The 27,773-nt window shown below is 42.5% G+C and overlaps 1 protein-coding gene across 2 annotated transcripts in view; it reads right to left on the bottom strand.

Moving 5' to 3' along the window:
• The window catches only part of LOC115094057 (sodium- and chloride-dependent neutral and basic amino acid transporter B(0+)-like), a 60,565-nt gene that overhangs the window by 15,887 nt on the left and 16,905 nt on the right, over positions 1 to 27,773 (bottom strand). For both annotated transcript variants that reach the window (XM_029606714.1, XM_029606715.1), the window contains exons 4-10: positions 27,408 to 27,569; positions 24,216 to 24,348; positions 22,139 to 22,271; positions 21,770 to 21,910; positions 15,658 to 15,886; positions 13,778 to 13,903; positions 9,764 to 9,882 (exon numbers count right to left, since the gene is read on the bottom strand). In XM_029606714.1, the coding sequence (XP_029462574.1) occupies positions 9,764 to 9,882; positions 13,778 to 13,903; positions 15,658 to 15,886; positions 21,770 to 21,910; positions 22,139 to 22,271; positions 24,216 to 24,348; positions 27,408 to 27,569 (1,043 nt within the window). The remainder of the gene's footprint in view (positions 1 to 9,763; positions 9,883 to 13,777; positions 13,904 to 15,657; positions 15,887 to 21,769; positions 21,911 to 22,138; positions 22,272 to 24,215; positions 24,349 to 27,407; positions 27,570 to 27,773) is intronic.

Genomic DNA, 27,773 nt, shown 5'->3' with positions numbered 1-27,773 from the left:
CATGACAAAAAATAAAGTCACATCTACAAGACCAAATGTACTAAGAAAAAACAGGACTTCAATTTTCTGCCTATGAGGAAAATACTTTGTATATGGCCCAAAGTATTTAAAGGAGGAACCATCCTACAACTTTAAAAAATGTTTGCAGAGCCAACACAGCAATTGTTCATATAGTTAGAAGCTGCCAACCAGGTTATGGATTTTTATAGGGGTGAGAGGTCAGGTATTGGTGGTAGTAGTGATGTCTGGAGATAAGGAACAGAAGTGTGTGTGTGTGGGGGGGGGGCGGGGTAGGAAACAGGCAAAGGAGAGGAAGAGGAAAGATGATGGGAGCAGTAATCTGGGAACCCTTTTGCTCCAGTCTCGGAGAATGAAGGAGGGTCCTCCAGTTGGAAACTCTACTGGTGGTAAACCCTAGCCCCACCTCTCTTCCTGTTACCTTGCCCCAGACTCAGATTTGTATTCTGAAATCCTTAATTGTTCAGGTGTGGAGCATGCAGCAGGATCTGGATGGGTGAGGAAAGATGAGGGAGATTTCTGGCAGAAGAGTATCTTAAGCTCTAAATTGCCTGTTCCAATTTATAATGATAGCAGGGTGAAGCCTGATCCTTATAAATTGGAAAGCTATTATGTGCACTACTCTGACCCAATTTTTGTTTATGTTGTTATGTTCATTTAAAGGTTAGCTCATACAGGAAAAACAAAACCTCTTATGTACTCAAGCATGACCACTGGAAAAGATTTAACTGGTACAAAATGGGTGAGTTAACTACTAACTACTTTGCTAAGTAAAAATGGAGACTCCCCAATTACTTCTTTTACTACTTTTTTTTGCTCGTAGCTGCTCTTTACAGTACTTAATATAAGACAAAACACTCTCATCAGACATTCTTTACTGGTGACCAAAGTCAGCTACCTGGGGCCTAATTAAGCAATGGCTTGATCCCATTTTAAGGCTGATATACTAACCTGTGATACCAGTCCATGTTAATGGCATGTAAATTAAGTTTGTAGCTAAACAGTGCGTGGTAAGTTTCTTGTGTAATTTGGGACATTATTGCCGAGGTGTAGTTAAGTTTCTTGCAAAAATGGTTCAGTGCTAACATTTGCACATTATTTTATTATGTGTTCATAAACTATTTACATAGTTATTCAACTCATTACCTATTTTTGAGTAGAATTTGTACTAGTATTAGCAAAAGCTAAACAACACATGCTAAAATGGGAAATAACATGCGCTAATTTTCAAACAGAATAATGCATATTGGGGCGGATTTTCAGAGCCCTGCTCGCGTAAATCCGCCCAAAACCGGGCGGATTTACGCGAGCAGGGCCCTGCGCGCCGGGAAGCCTATTTTACATAGGCCTCCCGGCGCGCGCAGAGCCCCGGGACTCGCGTAAGTCCCGGGGTTCTCCGAGGGGGGCGTGTCGGGGGCGTGTCGGGGGGCGGGCCCGGTCGTCGCGGCGTTTCGGGGGCGTGTCGGCAGCGTTTTGGGGCGGGTACGGGGGCGTGGCTACGGCCCGGGGCGGTCAGGGGGCGTGGCCGCGCCCTCCGTACCCGCCCCCAGGTCGCGGCCCGGCGCGCAGGAGGCCCGCTGGCGCGCGGGGATTTACGCCTCCCGGAGGGAGGCGTAAATCCCCCAACAAAGGTAAGGGGGGGGTTTAGACAGGGCCGGGCGGGTGGGTTAGGTAGGGGAAGGGAGGGGAAGGTGAGGGGAGGGCAAAGGAAAGTTCCCTCCGAGGCCGCTCCAATTTCGGAGCGGCCTTGGAGGGAACGGGGGTAGGCTGCGCGGCTCGGCGCGCGCCGGCTATACAAAATCCATAGCCTTGCGCGCGCCGATCCAGGATTTTAGCAGATACGTGCGGCTCCGCGCGTATCTACTAAAATCCAGCGTACTTTTGTTTGCGCCTGGAGCGCAAACAAAAGTAGGCTATTCGCGCGCCTTTTAAAATCCGCCCCATTATTTGTTGTTTTAGCTCCCATTAATGTATTTAATTGATGCAGTCTCCGTGCCTATGGGAATATCATTTTAGAAACAGTATTCACTGAATCCTACAAATGTTGATCAGGGGATTAGGTGTGATGGGTGCATGGATGTGAGCTGTTGTTGCTGTGGCATAGTTGACACAGCCTTGTAGGCGAACCTACGAGGCCTATGCTGACAGCTGGAGAATGCACCTTGTAGTGGGGGAGGCTGGAGCTTCACCTATATCAGCCTCCGCAGGTTGAGGTCTTGGGTTCTGCAGGCTGGCAGGGCTTAGTTGGGTCCCTAGGGTGGTCTAGTAAGCAAGAGTCTGAGGTCACATCAGGGACAGGGCAAGCAGTAGTCTGAAGGAGTCAGAGATAGGCCAAAGTCAGGGCAGACGGCAGATCAATTTATTTACTAGGGACTCTTTCTTCAAGCTAAGAATGTTGAGACATCTCAAGCCTTTATTACTTCCTGATAACTTCCGTACAGTTTTACAAGCTCTCATTTTTCCTTCCATAGATTACTGTAACTCTCTCTATGCTGACCTCCTTCAGAATGCTCTCCATGCTTTTCAAATTATTCAAAATTCTGCCACTCACTAACATCCCTAGTCATCATCACATCGCACCAGTTTTAAAACATTTGCACTGGTTACCCATTTCCACACCTATCAAATTATAAGCTTGTCACTCTAATTCATAACCTACTCCACAATGACAAATCACCCAGGATCAACTCAATCTTGCATATTCAGACTCCTGCCTGGATCTTTTGATCCTCATGCCAGTTGTTGCTCAACATTCCCCTTCTGAAAGCAGCATAATTGGTCTCATCTCGGAAGCGCTCCTTCTCGATCTGCAGCCCTGCTCTCTGGAATTCTCTGCTTCTATCCAAATTCCTCACCAGTGACCCCAAGTCATTTAAAAAGGTCCTCAAAACACCTTTATACTGAAGCATTTCACTAGCTCCACTCCCATTTTCTATTTCGCTCAGCCTCAGTATTGATTTTCGTTTTGTCATATTGTTTTATCTGTTATTGTTTTTATGAATGTTTTCACTGTACCCCGCCCTGAACATTGGAGTGGTGGGTAATAAATACTTTCAAATAAATAAATAAAATAAATAGATACAAGTAAAGTAACCTCTCAGGATGTACCTAATAGGTATCATTGGATGTGAAAATTCCTTTATCAGCATTATATTGCTGCATACCACACACTTACTGCATGCAAATTGGCACCACAAATAATTGTTCATGACATTAATCTCCAACAAGATGGTGTAAACTAGCAGGTCATATGAATTTCTTCCCCCTAGTTTTTGCAAACATCGATCTCTCACTGAGGACTTGATGTAAGGGCAACACATTCCAGTGTTTTAAAATTATATACTTTATGTCTTGTGAACAATTTGTGTAAGGGAGAACACATTATCCTAGATGGAATATTCTTTCTAGAGAGTTGTAACAACAGATCTCTAGTGGCATAAAGCTCTACTTTAATGATGTTTTTGTTACGCTTTCTCCTGCGGCCAGAGCCATGGGAGGCCTCTCACCTCTCCCGGAGTCGCAGCCCGGAGGCCGCAGAAGCCGGGGCCTTCCCTGGAGCCACCGACCAACCTTCTTCCCATGGCCTGGCCGCCATCTTGCCAGTGCAGCAGGAGCCGTGCCAGGATTTCCCACGCGGCAGCAGGCCGCCAACATTCCTTGCTCCTTGGTCTGCCGTCTCGGCTTGGACGCTGCCGCTCCCTCGTCGGGCCTGGTTGAGGACTGCTCTGGCTCCTCCTCACGCTCCTCTGCATTGCCGCTGTCCAGAGTCCTGCCTAACTTCCTCCTAGGGGCAGGCCCGCGGCTTCCTCTGTGATTTAAAGGACCAACGCAGGTGTGGTCCTCCTGAAACTCCTCCTAGGGAGTTGCCTTCTGCCCTATATAAAGGCTCTTCAGTCAGTCCGGAATCAGTCCATCCTGGATTTCTCATGGAACCAGTCCTCAAGGGAGCTTCTCCTCCTAGACTTTGCTGCATTCCATTCCTGCCTGGCTTCCGTCCTTGTCTTCCAGTCCTGATGTTTCCATTGTCCACATTCCTGATGTCTTCATCCAGTCGTCCCAGGTCCTGAGTACCCGTGCCTCCGGAGGATCCTTGCTTTTACCTGATCTGAGATTCTGGTTCCAATTTCCTTGGTTTTATAGACTGTTCCTGTTCAGACCCGAGATTCCAGTTCCAAGTTCCATGTTTTAAAGACTGTTTCCTGTTCCTGACTCCAGAGGATCCAAGGGGTAACTTGTCCTGACCTGTCCCTTCATCCTGAGCTTGCCCGATCCTCCCATGGTCCACAACCAGCCTCCTGGACAGTGTGGTCCGTGACCAGCCCTGAGGGACCTTGCTCACCCTGTCTTGTCTCCTATGTTCCAAGCTCCACGTCTTGTCTCCAGACGTCCAAGCCTCATTCCCAGACTAGGCTTAGTCCTACCACAAGGGCACACTTCCCTCATTCCACGCTGGGGAGTGCCTCCTAGCACTCTCCATCACCCCAGTGCAATGATTCACCAAGGCCTCCGAGCATCCCATGCTCAAAGCCGCCCATAGCGCAACAGTTTTAGGGATATACTCTGTGTGCAAAGTGCTCCTTCAAATGCTCTGCCTGAGATTTAAACTCATTAACATCTGTATACATGACTGCCGGATTCTGAAAAATTGTCCAACAGGAAAGTTTTCCAGTAGTCTGTGTGAGTGATGACTTGTAAACTGTAATAATGTATCCCTATCTGTTGGTTTGTGATAAACCGTAGTTCTTAATTGTGCCTCGTGTTTATATATGGCCACATCTAAAAATGCTATCTTCTGCATATCACTTTGGAAACTAAACTATACAGTTCACCCTTTAGATCTTAACAAGGCAATTGAATGGGAAGCCTTCTTTTAGCTAAACTTTAATATTGAAGGATCTTGTAACTTCAGTTGTGAGCTAATAAAGTTGGGTGGTTGATGAGACCAGTGTATTTAAAGCGAGTTTCTGGTCTTCCTGAGTTGGTGTTGGTGTGTAAGTCAGTGTAATTGAGAACTTGACCTGCTCCCGGTAAGACATTAGTTTATTCATCAGTTTTTCTTCAGGGGCTAACATTTTAGATTGCATTTAAATATGAAGTACTTACATGTATGATATGTTTTCTATATAGTTTTAAATGTCAAAAAAAGACGAGATAGAATAGTCTCCACTGCTGTGCAAACTTTTAGTACATCGCAAATTTTCATAAATTGAAATGTAACCGCATCAGCAAGCCTGACGGCGGCAGTGCAAATCACTTGCCGCCCGGACTACTCGTCACTTGCGGTGTATAAGTATTGAAAGTTGTATATGAAAAACAATCTTGAAAGTTATATCTAGAAACTATCTTAGGATATCAGCTGGTCCCTCAAGGTATGCTTCAGAAAATCCCCGACAGCGGCCGGTGTTTCGCGATCGCAGTATCGCGAAACACCGGCCGCTGTCGGGGATTTTCTGAAGCATACCTTGAGGGACCAGCTGATATCCTAAGATAGTTTCTAGATATAACTTTCAAGATTGTTTTTCATATACAACTTTCAATACTTATACACCGCAAGTGACGAGTAGTCCGGGCGGCAAGTGATTTGCACTGCCGCCGTCAGGCTTGCTGATGCGGTTACATTTCAATTTATGAAAATTTGCGATCTACTAAAAGTTTGCACAGCAGTGGAGACTATTCTATCTCGTCTTTTTTTGACATTTGGTTTTGATTGGTAAGACGAGTGCCGCAGTTCTTTGTTACATTGTTCTATATAGTTTTACCATGCAATTTAAGGATTGAGAATGCTTGGTTTAAGAGGCATGCTTTAAAGCAGTGGTTCTCAACCTTTCTAATGCCGTGACCCCGCAATACAGTTCCTCATGTTGCGGTGACCACAAACCAAAAAATAATTTTGGTGGCTACTTCAAAACTGTAATTTTGCTACAGTTATGATTTGGAATGTAAATACCTGATATGCATTATGTATTCTCATTGCTACAAATCAAACATAATTATACATTGGGGAACAGTGTGAACTACATCTTATAGTGGTCTCATAGTATAAGACCGATGTAGTTCACATTTTTAAATGTATGGTGCTTTGTGTAAGTGTAAGCTGCTTTGTGTACTGTGTAATGATTACACACAAAGGGGCGGATTTTCAGAGCCCTGCTCGCGTAAATCCGCCCAAAACCGGGCGGATTTACGCGAGCAGGGCCCTGCGCGCCAGGAAGCCTATTTTACATAGGCCTCCCGGCGCGCGCAGAGCCCCGGGACTCACGTAAGTCCCAGGGTTCTCCGAGGGGGGCGTGTCGGGGGCGTGTCGGGGGCGGGCCCGGTCGTCGCGGCGTTTCGGGGGCGTGTCGGCAGCGTTTTGGGGGCGTGGCTACGGCCCGGGGCGGTCCGGGGGCGTGGCCACCCCCTCTGTACCCGCCCCCAGGTCGCGGCCCGGCGCGCAGGAGGCCCGCTCGCGCGCGGGGATTTACTTCTCCCTCCGGGAGGCGTAAATCCCCAGAGAAAGGTAAGGGGGGGGTGTAGACAGGGCCGGGGGGTGGGTTAGGTAGAGGAAGGGAGGGGAAGGTGAGGGGAGGGCGTTAGAGGATTCCCTCCAAGGCCGCTCCGATTTCGGAGCGGCCTTGGAGGAAACGGGGGTAGGCTGCGCAGCTCGGCGCGCGCCGGCTATACAAAATCGATAGCCTTGCGCGCACCGATCCAGGTTTTTAGCAGATACGCGCGGCTCCGCGCGTATCTACTAAAATCCAGCGTACTTTTGTTTGCGCCTGGAGCGCAAACAAAAGTAGGCTATTCGCGCGCCTTTTAAAATCCGCCCCAAAGCACCTTACACTCACAGGGGCGGATTTTCAGAGCCCTGCTCGCGTAAATCCGCCCAAAAACCGGGCGGATTTACGCGAGCAGGGCCCTGTGCGCCGGGAAGCCTATTTTACATAGGCCTCCCGGCGCGCGCAGAGCCCCGGGACTCGCGTAAGTCCCGGGGTTCTCCGAGGGGGGCGTGTCGGGGGCGTGTCGGGGGGGCGGGCCTGGTCGTCGCGGCGTTTCGGGGGGGTGTCGGCAGCGTTTTGGGGGCGGGTACGGGGGCGTGGCTACGGCCCGGGGCGGTCCGGGGGCGTGGCCACTCCCTCCGTACCCGCCCCCAGGTCGCGGCCCGGCGCGCAGGAGGCCCGCTCACGCGCGGGGATTTACTTCTCCCTCCGGGAGGCGTAACTCCCCGGAGAAAGGTAAGGGGGGGGGTGTAGACAGGGCCCGGGGGGGTGGGTTAGGTAGAGGAAGGGAGGGGAAGGTGAGGGGAGGGCATTAGAGGATTCCCTCCAAGGCCGCTCCGATTTTGGAGCGGCCTTGGAGGGAACGGGGGTAGGCTGCGCGGCTCGGCGCGCGCCGGCTATACAAAATCGATAGCCTTGCGCGGGCCGATCCAGGTTTTTAGCAGATACGCGCGGCTCCGCGCGTATCTACTAAAATCCAGCGTACTTTTGTTTGCGCCTGGAGCGCAAACAAAAGTAGGCTATTCGCGCGCCTTTTAAAATCCGCCCCACACAGTATTGTGTGTATGGTGTGTGTACTGTTTTTACATTATTAACCTTTTTTACACCAGCAGGCTGTCTCGCAGGCTCTCTTGGCTCTCTGCCTCTTGCCTCTCTGCCTCCTAGGCTTCTGTCCTCCGGCGCTTGCTGCGTCCGCCCACTGATGACGTCAGCAAGCGCTGGACACATGTAATGCGCTGCTATGGACTGTGGAGCGTTCCCCCCGCTTCCCCCGCCCCTTAGGCCCCGGACGGATGATGCAATCACGTCTGCGCATGCGCGCAGGCATTCAGTTTGGAACGCGCATCCATAATAGCATGCGTTCCAGCTGAATAGCGCTGCTGCAGATGGTAGTGTGACTTCTCAGCGGCTAAAGCCATCAGAAATATGTATTTTCCAATGGCTTTAGGCGACCCCGGTGTTTTGGTCGTTCGACCCCCACCGGGGTCGCGACCCACAGGTTGAGAACCGCTGCTTTAAAGAATGCTGCAATAAGATTTGGGACACCACCTTGATCTACATTTGAGGTTTGAATAAATCACAGTATCTTGTAAGCTTTTTAAGGTACTAGTTATAGTAGGTTTTAATTTGTAATGTCTTCGGTAATTTCACAGCACATGAATATGATTGTCACAACTCATGACTGATGCTATGAAAATTTCCAAGAAGATTACCGTTTAGTCATCTTGATTCAAATGCTGTTCTGATGCCTGTGTTGCAGTATGTACCCTGATGAAGCCCAGTTGCGGGTGAAACAGAAGCCTTTGTTGGACTTTGTTTAGATCTATGAACTTTTGTTGGATGTGAAATGAATATAGTAGTTCTTGTAATGTATTTATCAATTTTTGAGCACTTGTTTATATAAGTTATTTGAACTTGTTTCAATGTGTTTTTTAATTTCTGTGCATGCATATCTAAATGACATATATATTTGAGCAGTTAAGTAAGCTAATAAGGTGTATACGTTGGCAATTGCATTTTAATCAGGGTAGAATGCTTGTGTGGCATGTGTGTTGAGCTCCATGTTATGCTTTGTTCAGGACGATGTTTGTTTTTTATGCATGATATGTAGTACAGTGGGTGGTGCTCTTGATCATTTATATTGAATCTAATGTTTAAGATACAATAAAACTTTTTTGATTAATATAAGCTGTGCAATATAAAATATGGTTTAGTACTTACTTGGGTTAATGATTGTAGATATATATATTTGTGATATGAACCAGTATTATGCTTACCTGTTTTTTTCTGGTATATACCTATTTATGTAATAGTCTGCCTATGTGGAGACAGTATAAGTAGGGATGTGCATTTGTTTCATTTCCAAAACAAAATACACCCACAGAAATGAATCTCATTTTTTAAATTATCATTTTAGAGCACACTATTTGCAAATAGTATGCAGTAAAATCAAACAAAATGAAAAAAAAAATCAGCATGCACACCCCTAATTATAATTATCAATTATGCTACAAACAAGTACCTTCTCAGGGATAAATGGAACCAGATTGTCCTTAGCTATGTTGTTGTTTGATTAGTAAAGGTGTTCAATAAAAAAGAGTAAATGTTAAACAAAAATTCTAATTCACAGTTTAGTAAAGAAGGAAAGGAAATGATTTGGCCAATGCCCTCTTGTTGACTATTAGGAAGAGGTTACATACTCTAAAATGCTGCAAGCGTGAAAGAGTGGAAATTAACTAAAAATATAAATTAACTGAGAAATGCCACTTGCCTGTCACAAAGAAGAAAGCGGGGTCCACTACATGAATCTTAAGAGATACTTGTCTGATTTATTTCATGTTGCCAAGGGAAAAATTGGCTTGCCAAGTATCTATGTTTAGGAACAGTGTCTCAATGCGAAAATTGAATACATATTAGGGAGAGCTAACATGGGACTCAGCCATCATTTTGGGGCATATCTGTGTACTCTTTCATACCTGTCTTCATATTACGCCATATTAATCTTGCTGCTAGTGAATGGCTAATAATGCATGACGTAGCATCTTGCAAGATTAGTTTTTCATTTATGAATCTTCTTGTCTTCCTAGTGTTTTGGCGGATCTCTGTCTTCAAACTATTCAGATAAGCCACATTTAATGACTACTTGTTCCTTTTCTTTTTTCTCTTTCTCCTCTCTGCATACATAATTTGGCTGACATACATTATTGTATTGAATATCATAAAATGCTAAAAAATATGAAGTAAAAAAAACATTGAATAGCTAATACCTGAGTGACACAGACGAGACCAAGAAGAAATAAGAATATGCAGCAACCAGCTGTGATAGGGATTCTCATTTTTTTCATTACTTTTGGAAAGCCATCCTGTATTGCTGTTGTAACTGTTTCTGTAAAGAACAAATATGTTTATACATAGTAACACAGTAGATGGCAGAAAACAATGAAGTGACCCATACTATTTGTCAAGTTATTTTGGTCCATCCAGCTAAGGATACTAAGGATAATCCAGATCTGTTCCCAGGCAGATCAGAGGTAGAGGAATCTCCCTCCAATGTTGCCTGGCTAGTTGTGGTGGGTGGGGGTGGATCCCCTCTGATGACATGGCTGTTAGTTGACTCAGAAGAGCTCCTACTGTTGTAGCTGCAGTGGCTACATGGAGCATTGCTGCCCTGCCCCCTGCTAAGGTGTATTTGTGCTGCCCATAATGCCTACCTCACTTGCCCCTTCCAGTGGCCCTAGATATATCCCAGGTATTAACCGTAGAAGCTTGACAGCTTGTAGGCTATCACTCCAAAAACCAAAATATCAAAACATGCATACTGTTCACCCTACTACTCCTGAACGCTCAATCAATTTGAAAAAAAAATCCCACTCATCAAGGATATTATTGATGACCAACAACCAACAATATTTTGCATAACTGAAACCTGGCTAAACAACAAGGACAATGTGCTCTTAAACCAATTATCACATGCAAGTTATGATCTATTCCATATACCACGACAAAAAAGGAAAGGTGAAGGCCTACTAATAATCTGCAAAAAAGAACTCAAATTAACACTAAAGAAAATCGAAATCTACCCACCATATGAAGTAGAAGTCCATTAATGGCTATTAATCAATTATACTTAGGGAATAGCCACTGCTATTAATTGCATCAGTAGCATGAGTTCTTCTTAGTGTTTGGGTAATTGCCAGGTTCTTGTGGCCTGGTTTTGGCCTCTGTTGGAAACAGGATGCTGGGCTTGATGGACCCTTGGTCTGACCCAGCATGGCAATTTTTTATGTTCTTATGTTCTTATGCTATCTTAAAATCAGAACAAATTAATATCAATTTGGTATACTGCACACCTGGCTTACTCCAAAAAGATTGCTCACTCATTATTGAACTTTTCACAAAAGAATCCCATACTCCAGAGACAACAATAATCTAAGGAGACTTTAATCTACAAATAAATGATTCACCAAGATCCCCCTCTTGCGACTTGTTTCTTAGTGCAATGGAGGCCTTAGGATGGACTCAACATGTCTCTGAAGCCACCCACAAAGCAGGCACATCACTTGATCTCATATTCACAAATCCTAGCTACTACAATATAAGTACTAAACACAAGACAATCTCATGGTCTGATCACCATCTAATCAAAGCAGATCTATTATTAAAAAAAAAAAAAAATAACAAAATGCTCTAAAATTAAAAACACCCAAACATTCAGAAAGAAAATAAAAATGGAAACACTGACAAATCATTAGAAATCAAAATTAATTATTTAAACTTAAACAGCTGCTATGAGGCATTTGATTTGTGGGAAAAAATGATCAAAGAAATTGCAGATGAATATAGCCCAATCGAAACAAAAACTACAAACAAAAATAAAGAAAATCAGAGAAAAATGAACCCCTGATATAATGAAGAACTGAAAGAGTAAAAAAAAACTACTAAGAAAGCCAGAAAAAGATGGTGAAAAAACTCTACAGATGAATCACTAAGAAGAACAAATCATACCTATCCCAACCCCGAACACTAACGAACAAATCAGAAAAAGAATATTATGCAAAAACAGATACATGGAGTAGTATTCAACTCAAAACTCTTGTTTGAGACAGTTAAGAGTCTAATTAAAGACCCTTCTTCACACCAAACAACGAACTTTAATTTTACAAAAACATCATGTAATGACTACGCAACAGTGCTAACAGAAAAAAATCAAGATGCTGAAACAACAAATCATCTGCACAAGTTAAATGGTCATCATTTGACAGAGTTTCAAAGCTGGAGATAAGCAAAATTATAACCAAACTAAAAAAGCTACACATCCCCTTGACCCGATAAAAGCCACCTTGCTGAAACAAGTAAACCAGACAATAACCCCTACAATTGCAATTCTAGTCAACCTCACCTTTGCGGAAGGTTATATGCTGCAAGGTCTAAAACAGGAGGTTATAAAATCAATTTAAAAAAATAAATCTGGAAGATCTGATGACTGGGATAACTATTGACCAATCTCCAACTTAACCTTCATTGTGAAAATACTAGAAAAGCAGTCCTTACCCAATTAGAGAATCATCTTGAAGACAAAAAGACACTTTATCCTAACCAATTTGGATTCCAGAAAAATCACTCAACAGAAACTCTTCTTCAGTCCATAACTGATCCTGTATTACACGGTTTTGACTCTAATGAATCATACCCCCTAGTCCTGATTGATTTAACAGCCGCCTTCAACACTGTTAATCATAACTTGATATGCCAATAATTGAAAAACATTGGGATTGATGGAAATGTGCTAAAATGGTTCACCTCATTCCTTGCAGATAGATCATTCCAAGTAAAACTCGACAATCACTTGTCCGACACTTTCCAAAGCACAACGGTTGTACCACAAGAATCAGCACTATCAGCAACATTATTTAATATATACATGCTGCCCAAATGCAAATTACTAACAGATTTGGAATTAAACTTCTTCCTATATGCAGATGATCTACAATTCTATATCCCTCTAACAAAATCATTTGAAAAAACAACATCACTAAGGTTGGAATATATGATTAAAATAAAAGAAAAACTAGCGTAATGGAAACTTTCGATGAACCCCCAAAAAACTGAAATAATTTGGTTGAGCCACAACCCACCAAAATCTATACCCCCAGGAATAGATCTCGGAAGTTGCCAATGAATCCCAGCAACCCAAGTGAGAGACCTAGGAGTCCAAATCGATGAACATTTAACAATGAAAGCCCACATAAGCAAATTGATTAGATCTGGTTTCTACAAGCTGCGGATTCTGAGCTGATTGAAACCTTTACTAAGCACAACAGATTTCAGAGCAGTATTACAATCTCTTATATTCTCAATCCTGGATTACTGTAATTCCTTACTTCTAGGTCTTCCGGCAAGTCACTTAAAACCTCTGCAACTAGTGCAAAATGCCGCAGCTAGACTTTTGTCTGGAGCAAGGAGATTTACCCACATCACCCCAACACTGATGGCTTTGCATTTGGCTTCCTGTACAGTCAAGAATATATTATAAATCCTAACAATAATATTCAATAACATTAACCCAAACAGCAATGATCTGCTGGGAATAACATTTAAACCACACTACCCTCTGCAAACACTCAGATCACAGAACTAAGGCCTCCTAGAAATCCCGAACTTAAGAAATTCTCAACTAATGCGAACTAGAGATAGTGATATCAGTTGCTGACCCAAAATTATGGAACTCCATGCCAGAGGTACCTTGAACAATAACGGACAAAAAGAAATTCAAGAGCAACTTAAAAACTTGGCTATTCAAAAAGGCCTTCTACTTGACAGAAACACTCAGTTCCCCATGACATAGATAACCAAAATAAGTCTTGAACAATACCCCCCATTCACAAACCCCTATAATATAGCTATGCTGTCCTGTTATATGTCTACCACTGTAATACTTCTCTTTATTATGATTGTTTGTCCACCTTGTAACACTCATTATAATTATGAATGTTTTATCTATAAAGCATTATGAACTAGTGAATCTCACATGGAATGATGATATATAAAACATTTACATAAATAAATAAAGTCTCTTTTGTTGTCTTCTCATTCTGGGTAGATGGGCAAGTGACTTCTCAAACTTTATCCAACCCCCAGGGCCTCCCAATCCACTTCCTCCCCCCCCCCCCCCATCCTCCCCCAGTTTTTTTACCACCAAGATAGATCATATCTTTTTGGATTACATAATTAACTTTTTTATGGATGACAGCTTTACTGAAGATCAAGAAAATGCTACTTACCTATCAGGGCAAACTGTGAATCCAGACCCAAGGCCAAAAGCATAAAGAAGAAAAGAATGGACCAAAGAGGAGAAACTGGAAGCATGGTCAATGCTTCTGGATAGGCCATAAATGCCAAAGCAAATCCTAAGTGAACAAATTGACAATTTTGATTTTTTTTAAACAGTTGGAATAACAATAAAAATTCTTAACTTATTTGGCAGTGCTTTTCATTTGACTCATAACAACATCACATTAGTACTGCACTTCCCCACTTCATTTGTTCTGTATCTTTAAATAAAAAAACATGAGATATTGTACATCTTATATCGTTTGGAAAAGTCTCTAGGACAGTACTTGGATCCCTGGTATGGAAAATGGCATAATGATCTCATGCCTCAAAGCATAATGGGCATTTTTGTCTTATCCATACAAAGACATACTTGGTCTATTGGATTCATTATTTTGGTTGTCTAAAGATACTGATCCCAGTGATGGATTATATCATAATGGGGCCTACGTACAAAAGTGTTTTTTCCCCATTTTCTGTCTCTGGGAGACATGCTATGTGCATCTGGCCCAATATGCTTAATCGATATATAGGCCTTAAAATCATACTATGTTTCCATTTTTATTCCTTCAAATTAATAATTTCTTTTGCTTCCATATCATACAATGTAAATGTCTTGCCTAATCTTTCTTAGCTTAAATAACCAAGCTTTAGAGAAATTAGACTTGTCAATTTAAAGATAGATTTTTAAACCCATATGCGGGTGTCCATGTGAGCATGCTTCCTGGTGCATGCACCTTGACGTGCGATTTTATAACATGTGCGTGTCGCCGCATGCATGTTACAAAATCTGCTACCCATGTGCACGTGTGTATGATTTTATATCAGCACACGCATGTGCGCACGAGTGCTGTCTCGCGCACAAAAGTGTGTGGGGGGGGGGGGGGATACAGTAGATGCACGCAACGACGGACCAGTCCTTTTCCCCAGTTTTCTCCAATAAAGGAGCAGACTGGGAGGGAACTTACTAAATCCCCTACTTAACCTGCCTCTCTTTTCCCCTATCCATTCTGACCCCTAAAACCCTCTTAACTAACCTACTTTTTTTTGTTTTATTACTTACACACAGTCCGGAGTAGCAGCAAGTTGCGTGGGTTCGGCATTTCCAGCGCGCATGTCAGCGAGACAGGGCCTTATTGGCACTGTCCCAGTCCGCCCATGCCCCGCCCATGCCCTGCCCAGACCCCGCCTCCAGCCTACCCCTTTTTCGGGAAGTCTTTCTTTTGCGTGTATCTCCTGGTATAGGTGTGCGTAGGCTTTTTAAAATTAGGCCTTTATTGAATCCTGGATATAGGAGTGGGAGGACAGGGTCAAGGGGATGGACAAGGGTATAAATATATGGATAAGCAGTTGTGATCACCTTTTCCCCTCCATTATCTATCTACCTGTTTCTTCAGTCACTTTCTATTTTCCCACATTCTCACTTCTTACTCCTTTCTATATTCTCTAATCCATCATCTCTCTCCTTCCTCCTCTATTTGCTATCACTGTTTCCTCTATCATTCCATTCAGTCTCTAATTGTCCCTCTAATTCTGCTTCTTCTTTATCCTTTCAATAAAGCAACCCAGTACTTAGAATAAAAAAACTACAGAATTCTTATTATAATGTTTATAGAGACCTCAAATAATTACCCTCAACAGCTTGGATGTGCAGCATCCTAAGTTATGGGTTGTTTTATTGAATTGTTGAACATTCACAACCTATGGTCTTGTACTGTAGCGTTTTATGCACTAGTGTTCACATTACTTCTTTACCCTGACATTGACATGAACTAAATTATATTGGCAACAATGAAACATTTTTTTAAATCATATTTACTGTTAAACTTACCACCATCTACCACTTTTGAAACAGGTTTCTGCGATAGGAAAGCCATGTGTCCCATGATTGAAAAGATAGCAAATCCAGCAAATAAACTCGTCAGGGCATTTATCACACATACCACAATAGCATCTAAATAGCAGTTGTTGTGGAATTTATTGTAGGAAGACAAAGCTATTATACCACCCCACGCCGTTGAAAGAGAATAGAAGACTTGAGTGGCAGCATCTTTCCAAGCCTAAAATATGAACATGTTGACATCAACTGTGAAATTCTAAATAAAAGTGAAAAATAGCAAGATATGGTAGGGACTGGATAGCTCAGGGAATAGCACAGCATTGTACTGTATATATGTATTTATTCATACATTTTTATATCCCATCTTTCCAAAGAATCTTAGCCAAAAGCAGTATACAACAAATCATCTAAATAACATCAGACATATCACAAATAAAACACAAAAATAAAATGTCCAAAGAAGAATATCCTAAAAAATAAAGCACAATAACTGATATAAAGCACAATAACTGATATAAAACTTTTAAAACACAATGTTAAAAACAACAATCATTACAGAATTACAGCACTCTAAAGATAAAAAGTGAAATATGTGCCCAGAAAAGTTCTATAATCATGCAGTAAAAGCCATCATTACCTCTAGACCATCTGTTCAAATCCCAAATAGGCTAAGCTAGCCTCTGTGAAAGGAGACAGCTCATTTCCAAGGAGCTATAGCAGAAGCATCAGATTCCTGTGAATCTGTGAATTCTGCTGCACACCTCATCGCTGACATTTAAAGGATGTTAGACACATTCCTACTCCCATAGCAACCTAAAACTTAACTAGGAACTGATCAAAATTGAGATGAAGGCAGCAGTCCAGCAGCAAGAGGGGGGCTTCCCAGTCTTTTGCATAGAGTGTCACATGTATGAATTTTTACCTACCGGTGAGAAGTTGTACATATGCATGCGATGCAAAGAGCTCCTGGCTCTCAGAGAACGAGTCCGATCTCTGGAGTCTAGAGTGGCAGACCTGGAGGAGCTGAGGCAGACAGAGAGGTATATAGATGAGACCTTCAGGGACATAGTAGTCAAGTCCCAACTTCAGACTGGCAGCCCTGGTGCTGCCTTGGAGGAAGAAGGTCTCATGATGGGAGAGCACCAACCAGGTGCAGCAGGAAAGGATCCTGTAGCAAGGACCTGCTCTCCAGGTGATGCATTGTCCTTTCGCACTGAGGATATCTCCCCAAGGCCTACTGCCCAGAAGGGAAGGGTTAGGTCGGCCGTCATAGTTGGTGATTCGATTATTAGGAATGTAGATAGCTGGGTGGCTGGTGGGCATGAGGATCGCCTGGTAACATGCCTACCTGGTGCGAAGGTGGCGGACCTCACGCATCACCTAGATAGGATTTTAGACAGTGCTGGGGAGGAGCCGGCTGTCATGGTACATGTGGGCACCAACGACATAGGAAAATGTGGGAGGGAGGTTCTGGAAGCCAAATTTAGGCTCTTAGGTAGAAAGCTTAAATCCAGAACCTCCAGGGTAGCATTCTCTGAAATGCTCCCTGTTCCACGTGCAGGTCACCAGAGGCAGGCAGAGCTCCGGAGTCTCAATGTGTGGATGAGACGATGGTGCAAGGAAGAGGGATTCAGTTTTGTTAGGAACTGGGGAACCTTTTGGGGAAGGGGGAGTCTCTTCCGAAGGGATGGGCTCCACCTTAACCAGGGTGGAACCAGACTGCTGGCGCTAACCTTTAAAAAGGAGATAGAACAGCTTTTAAACTAGAACAAAGGGGAAAGCCGACAGTCACTCAGCAGCGCATGGTTCGAGAGAGGTATCTTCAAAGGATACTAATGATGCATCAGAATTAGGGCATCCCGACAGTGAGGTTCCAATAATTAGAAAAATAGTCCAAGTGCCTGTAACTAAAAACTCACCTGAGCTAAAAAATTCGAACTTATCCCTATCAATTAAAAAGCATAATGAAAATACAAACAAAAAACAAACTTTGAAATATCTGTATGCTAATGCCAGAAGTCTAAGAAGTAAGATGGGAGAATTAGAATGTATAGCAGTGAATAATGACATAGACTTAATTGGCATCTCAGAGACATGGTGGAAAGAGGATAACCAATGGGATAGTGCTATACGGGGTACAAATTATATCGCAATGACAGAGAGGAGCACCCGGGAGGAGGTGTGGCGCTTTATGTCCGGGATGGCATAGAGTCCAACAGGATAAACATCCTGCATGAGACTAAATACAAAATTGAATCTTTATGGGTAGAAATCCCTTGTGTGTCAGGGAAGACTACAGTGATAGGGGTATACTACCGTCCACCTGGTCAAGATGGTGAGATGGACAGTGAAATGCTAAGAGAAATTAGGGAAGCTAACCAAATTGGTAGTGCAGTAATAATGGGAGACTTCAATTACCCCAATATAGACTGGGTAAATGTATCATCGGGTCACGCTAGAGAGATAACATTCCTGGATGGAATAAATTATAACTTTATGGAGCAATTGGTTCAGGAACTGATGAGAGAGGGAGCAATTTTAGATCTAATTCTCAGTGGAGCACAGGACTTGGTGAGAGAGGTATCGGTGATGGGTCCGCTTGACAATAGTGATCATAATATGATCAAATTTGATTTAATGACTGGAAGAGGAACAGTGTACAAATCCAAGGCTCTCGTGCTAAACTTTCAAAAGGGAAACTTTGATAAAATGAGAAAAATTGTTAGAAAAAAACTGAAAGGAGCAGCTACAAAAGTAAAAAAAGTCCAAGAGGTGTGGTCATTCTTAAAAAATACCATTCTAGAAGCACAGTCTAGATGTATTCCACACATTAAGAAAGATGGAAAGAAGGAAAAACGATTACTGGCATGGTTAAAAGGGGAGGTTAAAGAAGCTATTTTAGCCAAAAGATCTTCATTCAAAAATTGGAAAAAGGAACCAACAGAAGAAAATAGGATAAAGCATAAACGTTGGCAAGTTAAATGTAAGACATTGATAAGACAGGCTAAGAGAGAATTTGAAAAGAAGTTGGCTGTAGAGGCAAAAACTCACAGTAAAAACTTTTTAAAATATATCCGAAGCAGAAAGCCTGTGAGGGAGTCAGTTGGACCATTAGATGATCGAGGGGTTAAAGGGGCACTTAGAGAAGATAAGGCCATCGTGGAAAGATTAAATGATTTCTTTGCTACGGTGTTTACTGAAGAGGATGTTGGGGAGGTACCTGTAATGGAGAAGGTTTTCATGGGTAATGATTCAGATGGACTGAATCAAATCACGGTGAACCTAGAAGATGTGGTAGGCCTGATTGACAAACTGAAGAGTAGTAAATCACCTGGACCGGATGGTATATACCCCAGAGTTCTGAAGAAACTAAAAAATGAAATTTCAGACCTATTAGTACAAATTTGTAACCTATCATTAAAATCATCCATTGTACCTGAAGACTGGAGGATAGCAAATGTAACCTCAATATTTAAAAAGGGCTCCAGGGGTGATCCGGGAAACTACAGACCTGTTAGCTTGACTTCAGTGCCAGGAAAAATAGTGGAAAGTGTTCTGAACATCAAAATCACAGAACATATAGAAAGACATGGTTTAATGGAACAAAGTCAGCATGGCTTTACCCAAGGCAAGTCTTGCCTCACAAATCTGCTTCACTTTTTTGAAGGAGTTAATAAACATGTGGATAAAGGTGAACCGGTAGATGTAGTATACTTGGATTTTCAGAAGGCATTTGACAAAGTTCCTCATGAGAGGCTTCTAGGAAAAGTAAAAAGTCATGGGTTAGGTGGTGATGTCCTTTCGTGGATTGCAAACTGGCTAAAAGACAGGAAACAGAGAGTAGGATTAAATGGACAGTTTTCTCAGTGGAAGGGAGTGGACAGTGGAGTGCCTCAGGGATCTGTATTGGGACCCTTACTTTTCAATATATTTATAAATGATCTGGAAAGAAATACGACGAGTGAGATAATCAAATTTGCAGATGACATAAAATTGTTCAGAGTAGTTAAATCACAAGCAGATTGTGATAAATTGCAGGAAGACCTTGTGAGACTGGAAAATTGGGCATCCAAATGGCAGATGAAATTTAATGTGGATAAGTGCAAGGTGATGCATATAGGGAAAAATAACCCATGCTATAATTACACAATGTTAGGTTCCATATTAGGTGCTACAACCGAAGAAAGAGATCTAGGCGTCATAGTGGATAACACATTGAAATCGTTGGTTCAGTGTGCTGTGGCAGTCAAAAAAGCAAACAGAATGTTGGGAATTATTAGAAAGGGAATGGTGAATAAAATAGAAAATGTCATAATGCCTCTGTATAGCTCCATGGTGAGACCGCACCTTGAATACTGTGTACAATTCTGGTCGCCGCATCTCAGAAAAGATATAATTGCAATGGAGAAGGTACAGAGAAGGGCTACCAAAATGATAAGGGGAATGGAACAGCTCCCCTATGAGGAAAGACTAAAGAGGTTAGGACTTTTCAGCTTGGAGAAGAGACGGCTGAGGGGGGATATGGTAGAGATGTTTAAAATTATGAGAGGTCTAGAACGGGTAGATGTGAATCGGTTATTTACTCTTTCGGATAATAGAAAGACTAGGGGGCACTCCATGAAGTTAGCATGGGGTACATTTAAAACTAATCGGAGAAAGTTCTTTTTTATTCAACGAACAATTAAACTCTGGAATTTGTTGCCAGAGGATGTGGTTAGTGCAGTTAGTATAGCTGTGTTTAAAAAAGGATTGGATAAGTTCTTGGAGGAGAAGTCCATTACCTGCTATTAAGTTCACTTAGGGGTAGATTTTTTAAAAAACCGCGTTCGCGTACTTTTGTTTGCGCACCAGGCGCAAACAAAAGTACGCTGGATTTTATAAGATACGCGCGTAGCCGCGTGTATCTTCTAAAATCCTGGATCGGCGCGCGCAAGGCTGCCGATTTTGGGCAGGCGGCGTGCGCCGAGCCGCGCAGCCTGTCTCCGTTCCCTCTGAGTCCACTCTGAAATCGGAGCGGCCTCGGAGGGAACTTTCTTTCGCCCTCCCCTCACCTTCCCCTCCCTTCCCCTACCTAACCCACCCCCCCGGCCCTATCTAAACCCCCCCTTACCTTTATCCATGGATTTACGCCTCCCGGAGGGAGACGTAAATCCACGCGCGCCAGCGGGCTGCTGGCGCGCCGAGACCCGACCGGGGGGCGTTTCCGGAGGGCGTGGCCATGCCCCTGGAATGCCCGGGCCGGCACCACGCCCCTGGTCCCGCCCCCGAAACGCCGCACCCCGCCCCCAAAACGCCACGTCAGTCGGCCCCCACCCCCGACACGCCCCCTTCCAAAAACCCCGGGACCTACGCGCGTCCCGGGGTTCTGCGCGCATCGGCGGCCTATGGAAAATAGGCTCGCCGGCGCGCAAGGCCGTGCTCACGTAAATCCGGGCGGATTTACGCGAGCAGGGCTTTTAAAATCCGCGCGTTAGAGAATAGCCACTACCATTAGCAATGGTAACATGGAATAGACTTAGTTTTTGGGTGCTTGCCAGGTTCTTATGGCCTGGATTGGCCACTGTTGGAAACAGGATGCTGGGCTTGATGGACCCTTGGTCTGACCCAGTATGGCATTTTCTTATGTTCTTATGTTCTTATGACATGTGACAAGGATACAATAAGAGAGAACAACATATGGAATATTAAACTTATCTTATTGGTTTATTGAATCCATGACTTGTTAAAGAAAGATTTGCTCTTCAGGAACGTAGTATTTATAGATAATAATGTAATACTTTCACCTCTTATATTCCAGAATGCTAATCAAAGTTAGTGGCAGATATACAACATGTGGCATTTACCATGGGTTAGCGACTTTTTGTGAAATTTTATGCAATTTTGCTACAGATGCAAATTAGCTCATTTGCATCCATAGAAAAAAATCTCAGAAAATGTTTCATGCATTCCTGGCCATGGCAATGCAGTACCTGTGGGACTGAAAGCATTTCAGGTTATATAGAAATTGCCCACACAATGCATAGCTGTAAACAAAAAATAAAACCCTTCTCCCAGAAACCTCTTTCTTTATATGTTTTGTTTGCAAAGTTTATTGTAAACTCACCTCTGCATTCTTCAGTTTGGAGATGTCAGACTGAGTTCCAATAAAGTAATCAATACCATCCCGAGCCCCTTCCAGGGTAGCACCTCGTATTAGCAGAATAAGCAGGACCACATATGGGAACAGAGCTGTAAAATACACCACCTACCAACACACAAGAGAACCCCTGAATTAGCCATGTAATTATATTTTAAAATTTCAATTATGTAGCAGCTGATGTGTTAAAAATTTAGGGCCTGAGCCATCAATGTTTATTTTCTTTTGACACAGAAAGGGATAAAAAAAAAAACAAAACCTCATTAATCTATTCCCTTACTGGTCCAATCATTTGTTAGATTAAAAATTTTGCTCATATTTACCATACCAAATTACCTTTCCAGAAGATTTAATTCCTTTACACAATGCTGCTCCAACCAGTATCCATGCCAGGAGGAGGCAAAGGGCTAAATGCCATACAACTACACCAGTCTCATCTATGCCACCGGACTGATGGAGTGCCACATTTCTGGAAATAATAAAACAGTTACTGAGTACATGGTAGCTTCTATTGATTTAAAATAGTTGAACCGAGAGCAATTCAAAAGGGTTTGTCCATCTAAGTTTAGCATTTGGCTGTACAAATCTGGGCCTTTAAATATTCCTTCCCTTTGGGTGGCCAGGTAAGTTTTAGCAGGTTAAATCATCACCCAGTTAAACCTAGAGGATGTGGTAGGCATGATTGACAAACTGAAGAGTAGTAAATCACCTGGACCAGATGATATACACCCCAGAGTTCTGAAGGAACTAAAAAATGAAATTTTAGACCTATTAGTAAAAATTTGTAACCTATCATTAAAATCATCCATTGTACCTGAAGACTGGAGGATAGCAAATTTAACCCCAATATTTAAAAAGGGCTCCATGGGCGATATGGGAAACTACAGACCGGTTAACCTGACTTTAGTGCCAGGAAAAATAGTGGAAAGTGTTCTAAACATCAAAATCACAGAACATATGGAAAGACATGGTTTAATGGAACAAAGTCAGCATGGCTTTACCCAGGGCAAGTCTTGCCTCACAAATCTGCTTCACTTTTTTGAAGGAGTTAATAAACATGTGGATAAAGGTGAACCGATAGATATAGTATACTTGGATTTTCAGAAGGCGTTTGACAAAGTTCCTCATGAGAGGCTTCTAGGAAAAGTAAAAAGTCATGGGATAGGTGGCGATGTCCTTTCGTGGATTGCAAACTGGCTAAAAGACAGGAAACAGCGAGTAGGATTAAATGGACAATTTTCTCAGTGGAAGGGAGTGGACAGTGGAGTGCCTCAGGGATCTGTATTGGGATCCTTACTTTTCAATATATTTATAAATGATCTGGGAAGAAATATGACGAGTGACATAATCAAATTTGCAGATGACACAAAATTGTTCAGAGTAGTTAAATCACAAGCAGATTGTGATAAATTGCAGGAAGACCTTGTGAGACTGGAAAATTGGGCATCCAAATGGCAGATGAAATTTAATGTGGATAAGTGCAAGGTGATGCATATAGGGAAAAATAACCCATGCTATAATTACACAATGTTGGGTTCCATATTAGGTGCTACAACACAAGAAAGAGATCTAGGTGTCATATTGGATAACACATTGAAATCGTTGGTTCAGTGTGCTGCGCCAGTCAAAAAAGCAAACAGAATGTTGGGAATTATTAGAAAGGGAATGGTGAATAAAATAGAAAATGTCATAATGCCTCTGTATCGCTCCGTGGTGAGACCACACCTTGAATACTGTGTACAATTTTGGTCGCCGCATCTCAAAAAAGATATAATTGCGATGGAGAAGGTACAGAGAAGGGCTACCAAAATGATAAGGGGAATGGAACAGCTCCCCAATGAGGAAAGACTAAAGAGGTTAGGACTTTTCAGCTTGGAGAAGAGACGACTGAGGCGGGATATGATAGAGATGTTTAAAATCATGAGAGGTCTAGAACGGGTAGATGTGAATCTGTTATTTACTCTTTCGGATAGTAGAAAGACTAGGGGGCACTCCATGAAGTTAGCATGGAGCACATTTAAAACTAATCGGAGAAAGTTCTTTTTTACTCAGCGCACAATTAAACTCTGGAATTTGTTGCCAGAGGATGTGGTTAGTGCAGTTAGTATAGCTGTGTTTAAAAAAGGATTGGATAAGTTCTTGGAGGAGAAGTCCATTATCTGCTATTAAGTTTACTTAGAGAATAGCCACTGCCATTAGTAATGGTAACATGGAATAGACTTAGTTTTTGGGTACTTGCCAGGTTCTTATGGCCTGGATTGGCCACTGTTGGAAACAGGATGCTGAGCTTGATGGATCCTTGGTCTGACCCAGTATGGCATTTTCTTATGTTCTTATGTTCTTACCCAGATAAAAACAAGAGGTGGTACTGGGGCATGTTTCCCCTTGAGTTTTATAAAAGGTGCCGACTTACTTCCAGTATTGCTGACTTGGGAGCTGAGTGTTTTCCGTAACTGTGCTATTATCAATGCAGGTTTGGTTATTTTGCTCTGCCCATGTTATGTTCACTGTAATGATATTAGTTTCTGAACTTATATTACAGAAACCTGTGTAAAAGGAAATGTGAACATGCATTAGTATGATTGTTTTAAAGACCACTTATCTACTTTATTATCATTTTTTTTCAATCTAAATGACGGTTGACTTCCCTGTGAGAGCATAATATTGAATCTTAATCTATTTATTTATTTATTTATTTTTAATTTTTCTATACCGATGTTCCTGTAAGAATACAAATCACACCGGTTTACAATGTAACTACAAAAAATTCGCTTAGGAGCGTTACATAGAACAGTGAAGGCATATAAATAGGGAATGATTTATAACTTAATATATCGTAAACTGTAACTGTAACTTATCCTATCGTATAACTTAACATATCGTAAATAACTGAGACAACTGATACAACATAACATAACCAGACATTTCATAACATAAAAAGGCGTCTTAGAGGAATGCGAGGGAGAGATGGCTAAGAAACATAGTGGGAGCGAATTGAGAGACTGTGTCGAACTGACTGGGGTGTCAGTTCGGGAGAAAGAGAGGAGAGTTACCATTCCAGACATTGTGATTTTTTTCTTTCTGTTCTTTTACTTCCTCATGAATGTATGAGCCCATAGTACATAGTAACATGGTAATGATGGCAGCAAAAGACCAAAATGGTCCATCTAGTCTGTCCAGCAAGCTTCCCAAGGTAGTAACTGCCGCTCAGTGCATATTACCCCATGTTTCTCTTAAGGGTAGTAACTGCCACACAGTGCAGGTTACCCCCATGTTTCTCTTAAGGGTAATAACTGCCACTCAGTTCAGGTTACCCCATGTTTCTCTTAAGGGTAGTAACTGCCGCTCAGTGCAGGTTACCCCATGTTTCTCTTAAGGGTAATAACTGCCACTCAGTTCAGGTTACCCCCATGTTGGGTAGTAACTACTGCTCCGTGCTTGTTATCCCCATGTTTCTCTTAAGGGGAGTAACTGCTGCTCCATGCAGGTTACCCCCATGTTTCTCTTAAGGGTAATAACTGCCACTCAGTTCAGGTTACCCCATGTTTCTCTTAAGGGTAGTAACTGCCTTTCAGTGCAGGTTACCCCCATGTTTCTCTTAAGGGGAGTAACTGCCGCTCCGTGCAGGTTACCCCATGTTTCTCTTAAGGGTAGTAACTGCCGCTCAGTGCAGGTTACCCCATTTTTCTCTTAAGGGTAGTAACTGCCGCTCAGTGCAGGTTACCCCATTTTTCTCTTAAGGGTAATAACTGCCACTCAGTTCAGGTTACCCCCATGTTGGGTAGTAACTGCCGCTCCATGCTTGTTACCTCCATGTTTCTCTTAAGGGGAGTAACTGCCACTCAGTTCAGGTTACCCCATGTTTCTCTTAAGGGTAGTAACTGCCACTCAGTTCAGGTTACCCCCATGTTGGGTAGTAACTGCCGCTCCGTGCTTGTTACCCCCATGTTTCTCTTAAGGGGAGTAACTGCCGCTCCGTGCAGGTTACCCCATGTTTCTCTTAAGGGGAGTAACTGCCGCTCAGTGCAGGTTACCCCATGCTTCTCTTAAGGGTAATAACTGCCACTCAGTTCAGGTTACCCCCATGTTGGGTAGTAACTGCCGCTCCGTGCTTGTTACCCCCATGTTTCTCTTAAGGGGAGTAACTGCTGCTCCATGCAGGTTACCCCCATGTTTCTCTTAAGGGTAATAACTGCCACTCAGTTCAGGTTACCCCATGTTTCTCTTAAGGGTAGTAACTGCCGCTCAGTGCAGGTTACCCCCATGTTTCTCTTAAGGGGAGTAACTGCCACTCTGTGCAGGTTACCCCATGTTTCTCTTAAGGGGAGTAACTGCCACTCCGTGCAGGTTACCCCATGTTTCTCTTAAGGGTAATAACTGCCACTCAGTTCAGGTTTCCCCCATGTTGGGTAATAACTGCCGCTCAGTGCAGGTTACCCCATGCTTCTCTTAAGGGTAATAACTGCCACTCAGTTCAGGTTACCCCCATGTTGGGTAGTAACTGCCGCTCCGTGCTTGTTACCCCCATGTTTCTCTTAAGGGGAGTAACTGCTGCTCCATGCAGGTTACCCCCATGTTTCTCTTAAGGGTAATAACTGCCACTCAGTTCAGGTTACCCCATGTTTCTCTTAAGGGAAGTAAATGCCGCACAGTGCAGGTTACCCCCATGTTTCTCTTAAGGGTAATAACTGCCACTCAGTTCAGGTTACCCCATGTTTCTCTTAAGGGTAGTAACTGCGGCTCCGTGCAGGTTACCCCATGTTTCTCTTAAGGGTAATAACTGCCACTCAGTTCAGGTTTCCCCCATGTTGGGTAATAACTGCCGCTCAGTGCAGGTTACCCCCATGTTTCTCTTAAAGGTAGTAACTGCTGTTCCGTGCTGGTTAAGCTTTTTTATTTATTCCCATCCTCTATGATCACATCAGGGCACCTTCACCTTCAGGAATGAAGTTCTGATCCCTGACTGCCCTCTTCTTTGAGCTCAGACAGCAGCAGTGAGGCTTGACTGCTCACTTTTAATATATTTTTAAAATTAAAGGTTTTAAATATTCAGGGTAGTACTCAGCAATGCAGTGCTTATATAGGAGACATGTTACTGACACTTCGGAAGGAAGAAATGCTTTAATACTTTCTACATGGATAACTTTATAGACTATTACTAATATTATTATACTATTTTATTAATCTCCCACTAACTTCTAACATATTCTAATACATGTGCTAACCTATCACGTTTCGTAAAAAATCCAAACAAAAGTTCCCACAGAAAGAGGATAACACTATAAATACAATCTATGATATTGGTTTAGGATATACAGAATAGTGCTGGGGTTTTTTTCTACTTAAATTCTAAAACAATTACAATATAAATTGTTTACTTGAAACATAGGCTACAGAAAAATAGCTTTAATGTATTTCTTGCAGTCAAAGCAGCATAATAGCATCATAATCAAACACTAGATTTTAAACCATAAAATACTCACAACTGAGATTTTATCAATTGTTTGTAATATTATTATTTTTTTCCTTATATTTCATGACAGTAATTGAACAATTAAGTGCATGAAATTTGAAATCACATCATATTAAAACCATATGTAAGTACCTCTAGATGTTTTGCTGCAGTTCTCGTCTGCCCACTCATAGCAATCAGACCATGGCAGAATTCGTGTGAATGAGGCAAATAAATAGTAGAGACTGTAGGCAACAATTACATTATAATAAATAGACACTAGTGCTGAAATAAGAACCATGGTGACACCCACTCCTAGAGAAAAAGACAATTAAAATTGACTCAGTATTTTGAAATTACAAATGTAGAACATACATTTCTTTGGACTCACGTTTCAAGCTTATAATTTGACTTCAAAGACTTTAATACTTAAACCTGTGAACACAAATGCTATGGAAATATTTCTTTTCATTAGCTGGGCATGGTAACTATGTGTTCTAAAAACTGTGGATGGAAACA

Source organism: Rhinatrema bivittatum, chromosome 6 (assembly GCF_901001135.1).
Source record: "Rhinatrema bivittatum chromosome 6, aRhiBiv1.1, whole genome shotgun sequence".
Taxonomy (NCBI): domain Eukaryota; kingdom Metazoa; phylum Chordata; class Amphibia; order Gymnophiona; family Rhinatrematidae; genus Rhinatrema; species Rhinatrema bivittatum.
The sequence above is the reverse complement of the archived record's forward strand: the minus strand, read 5'-3'. Positions and strand labels throughout refer to the sequence as shown.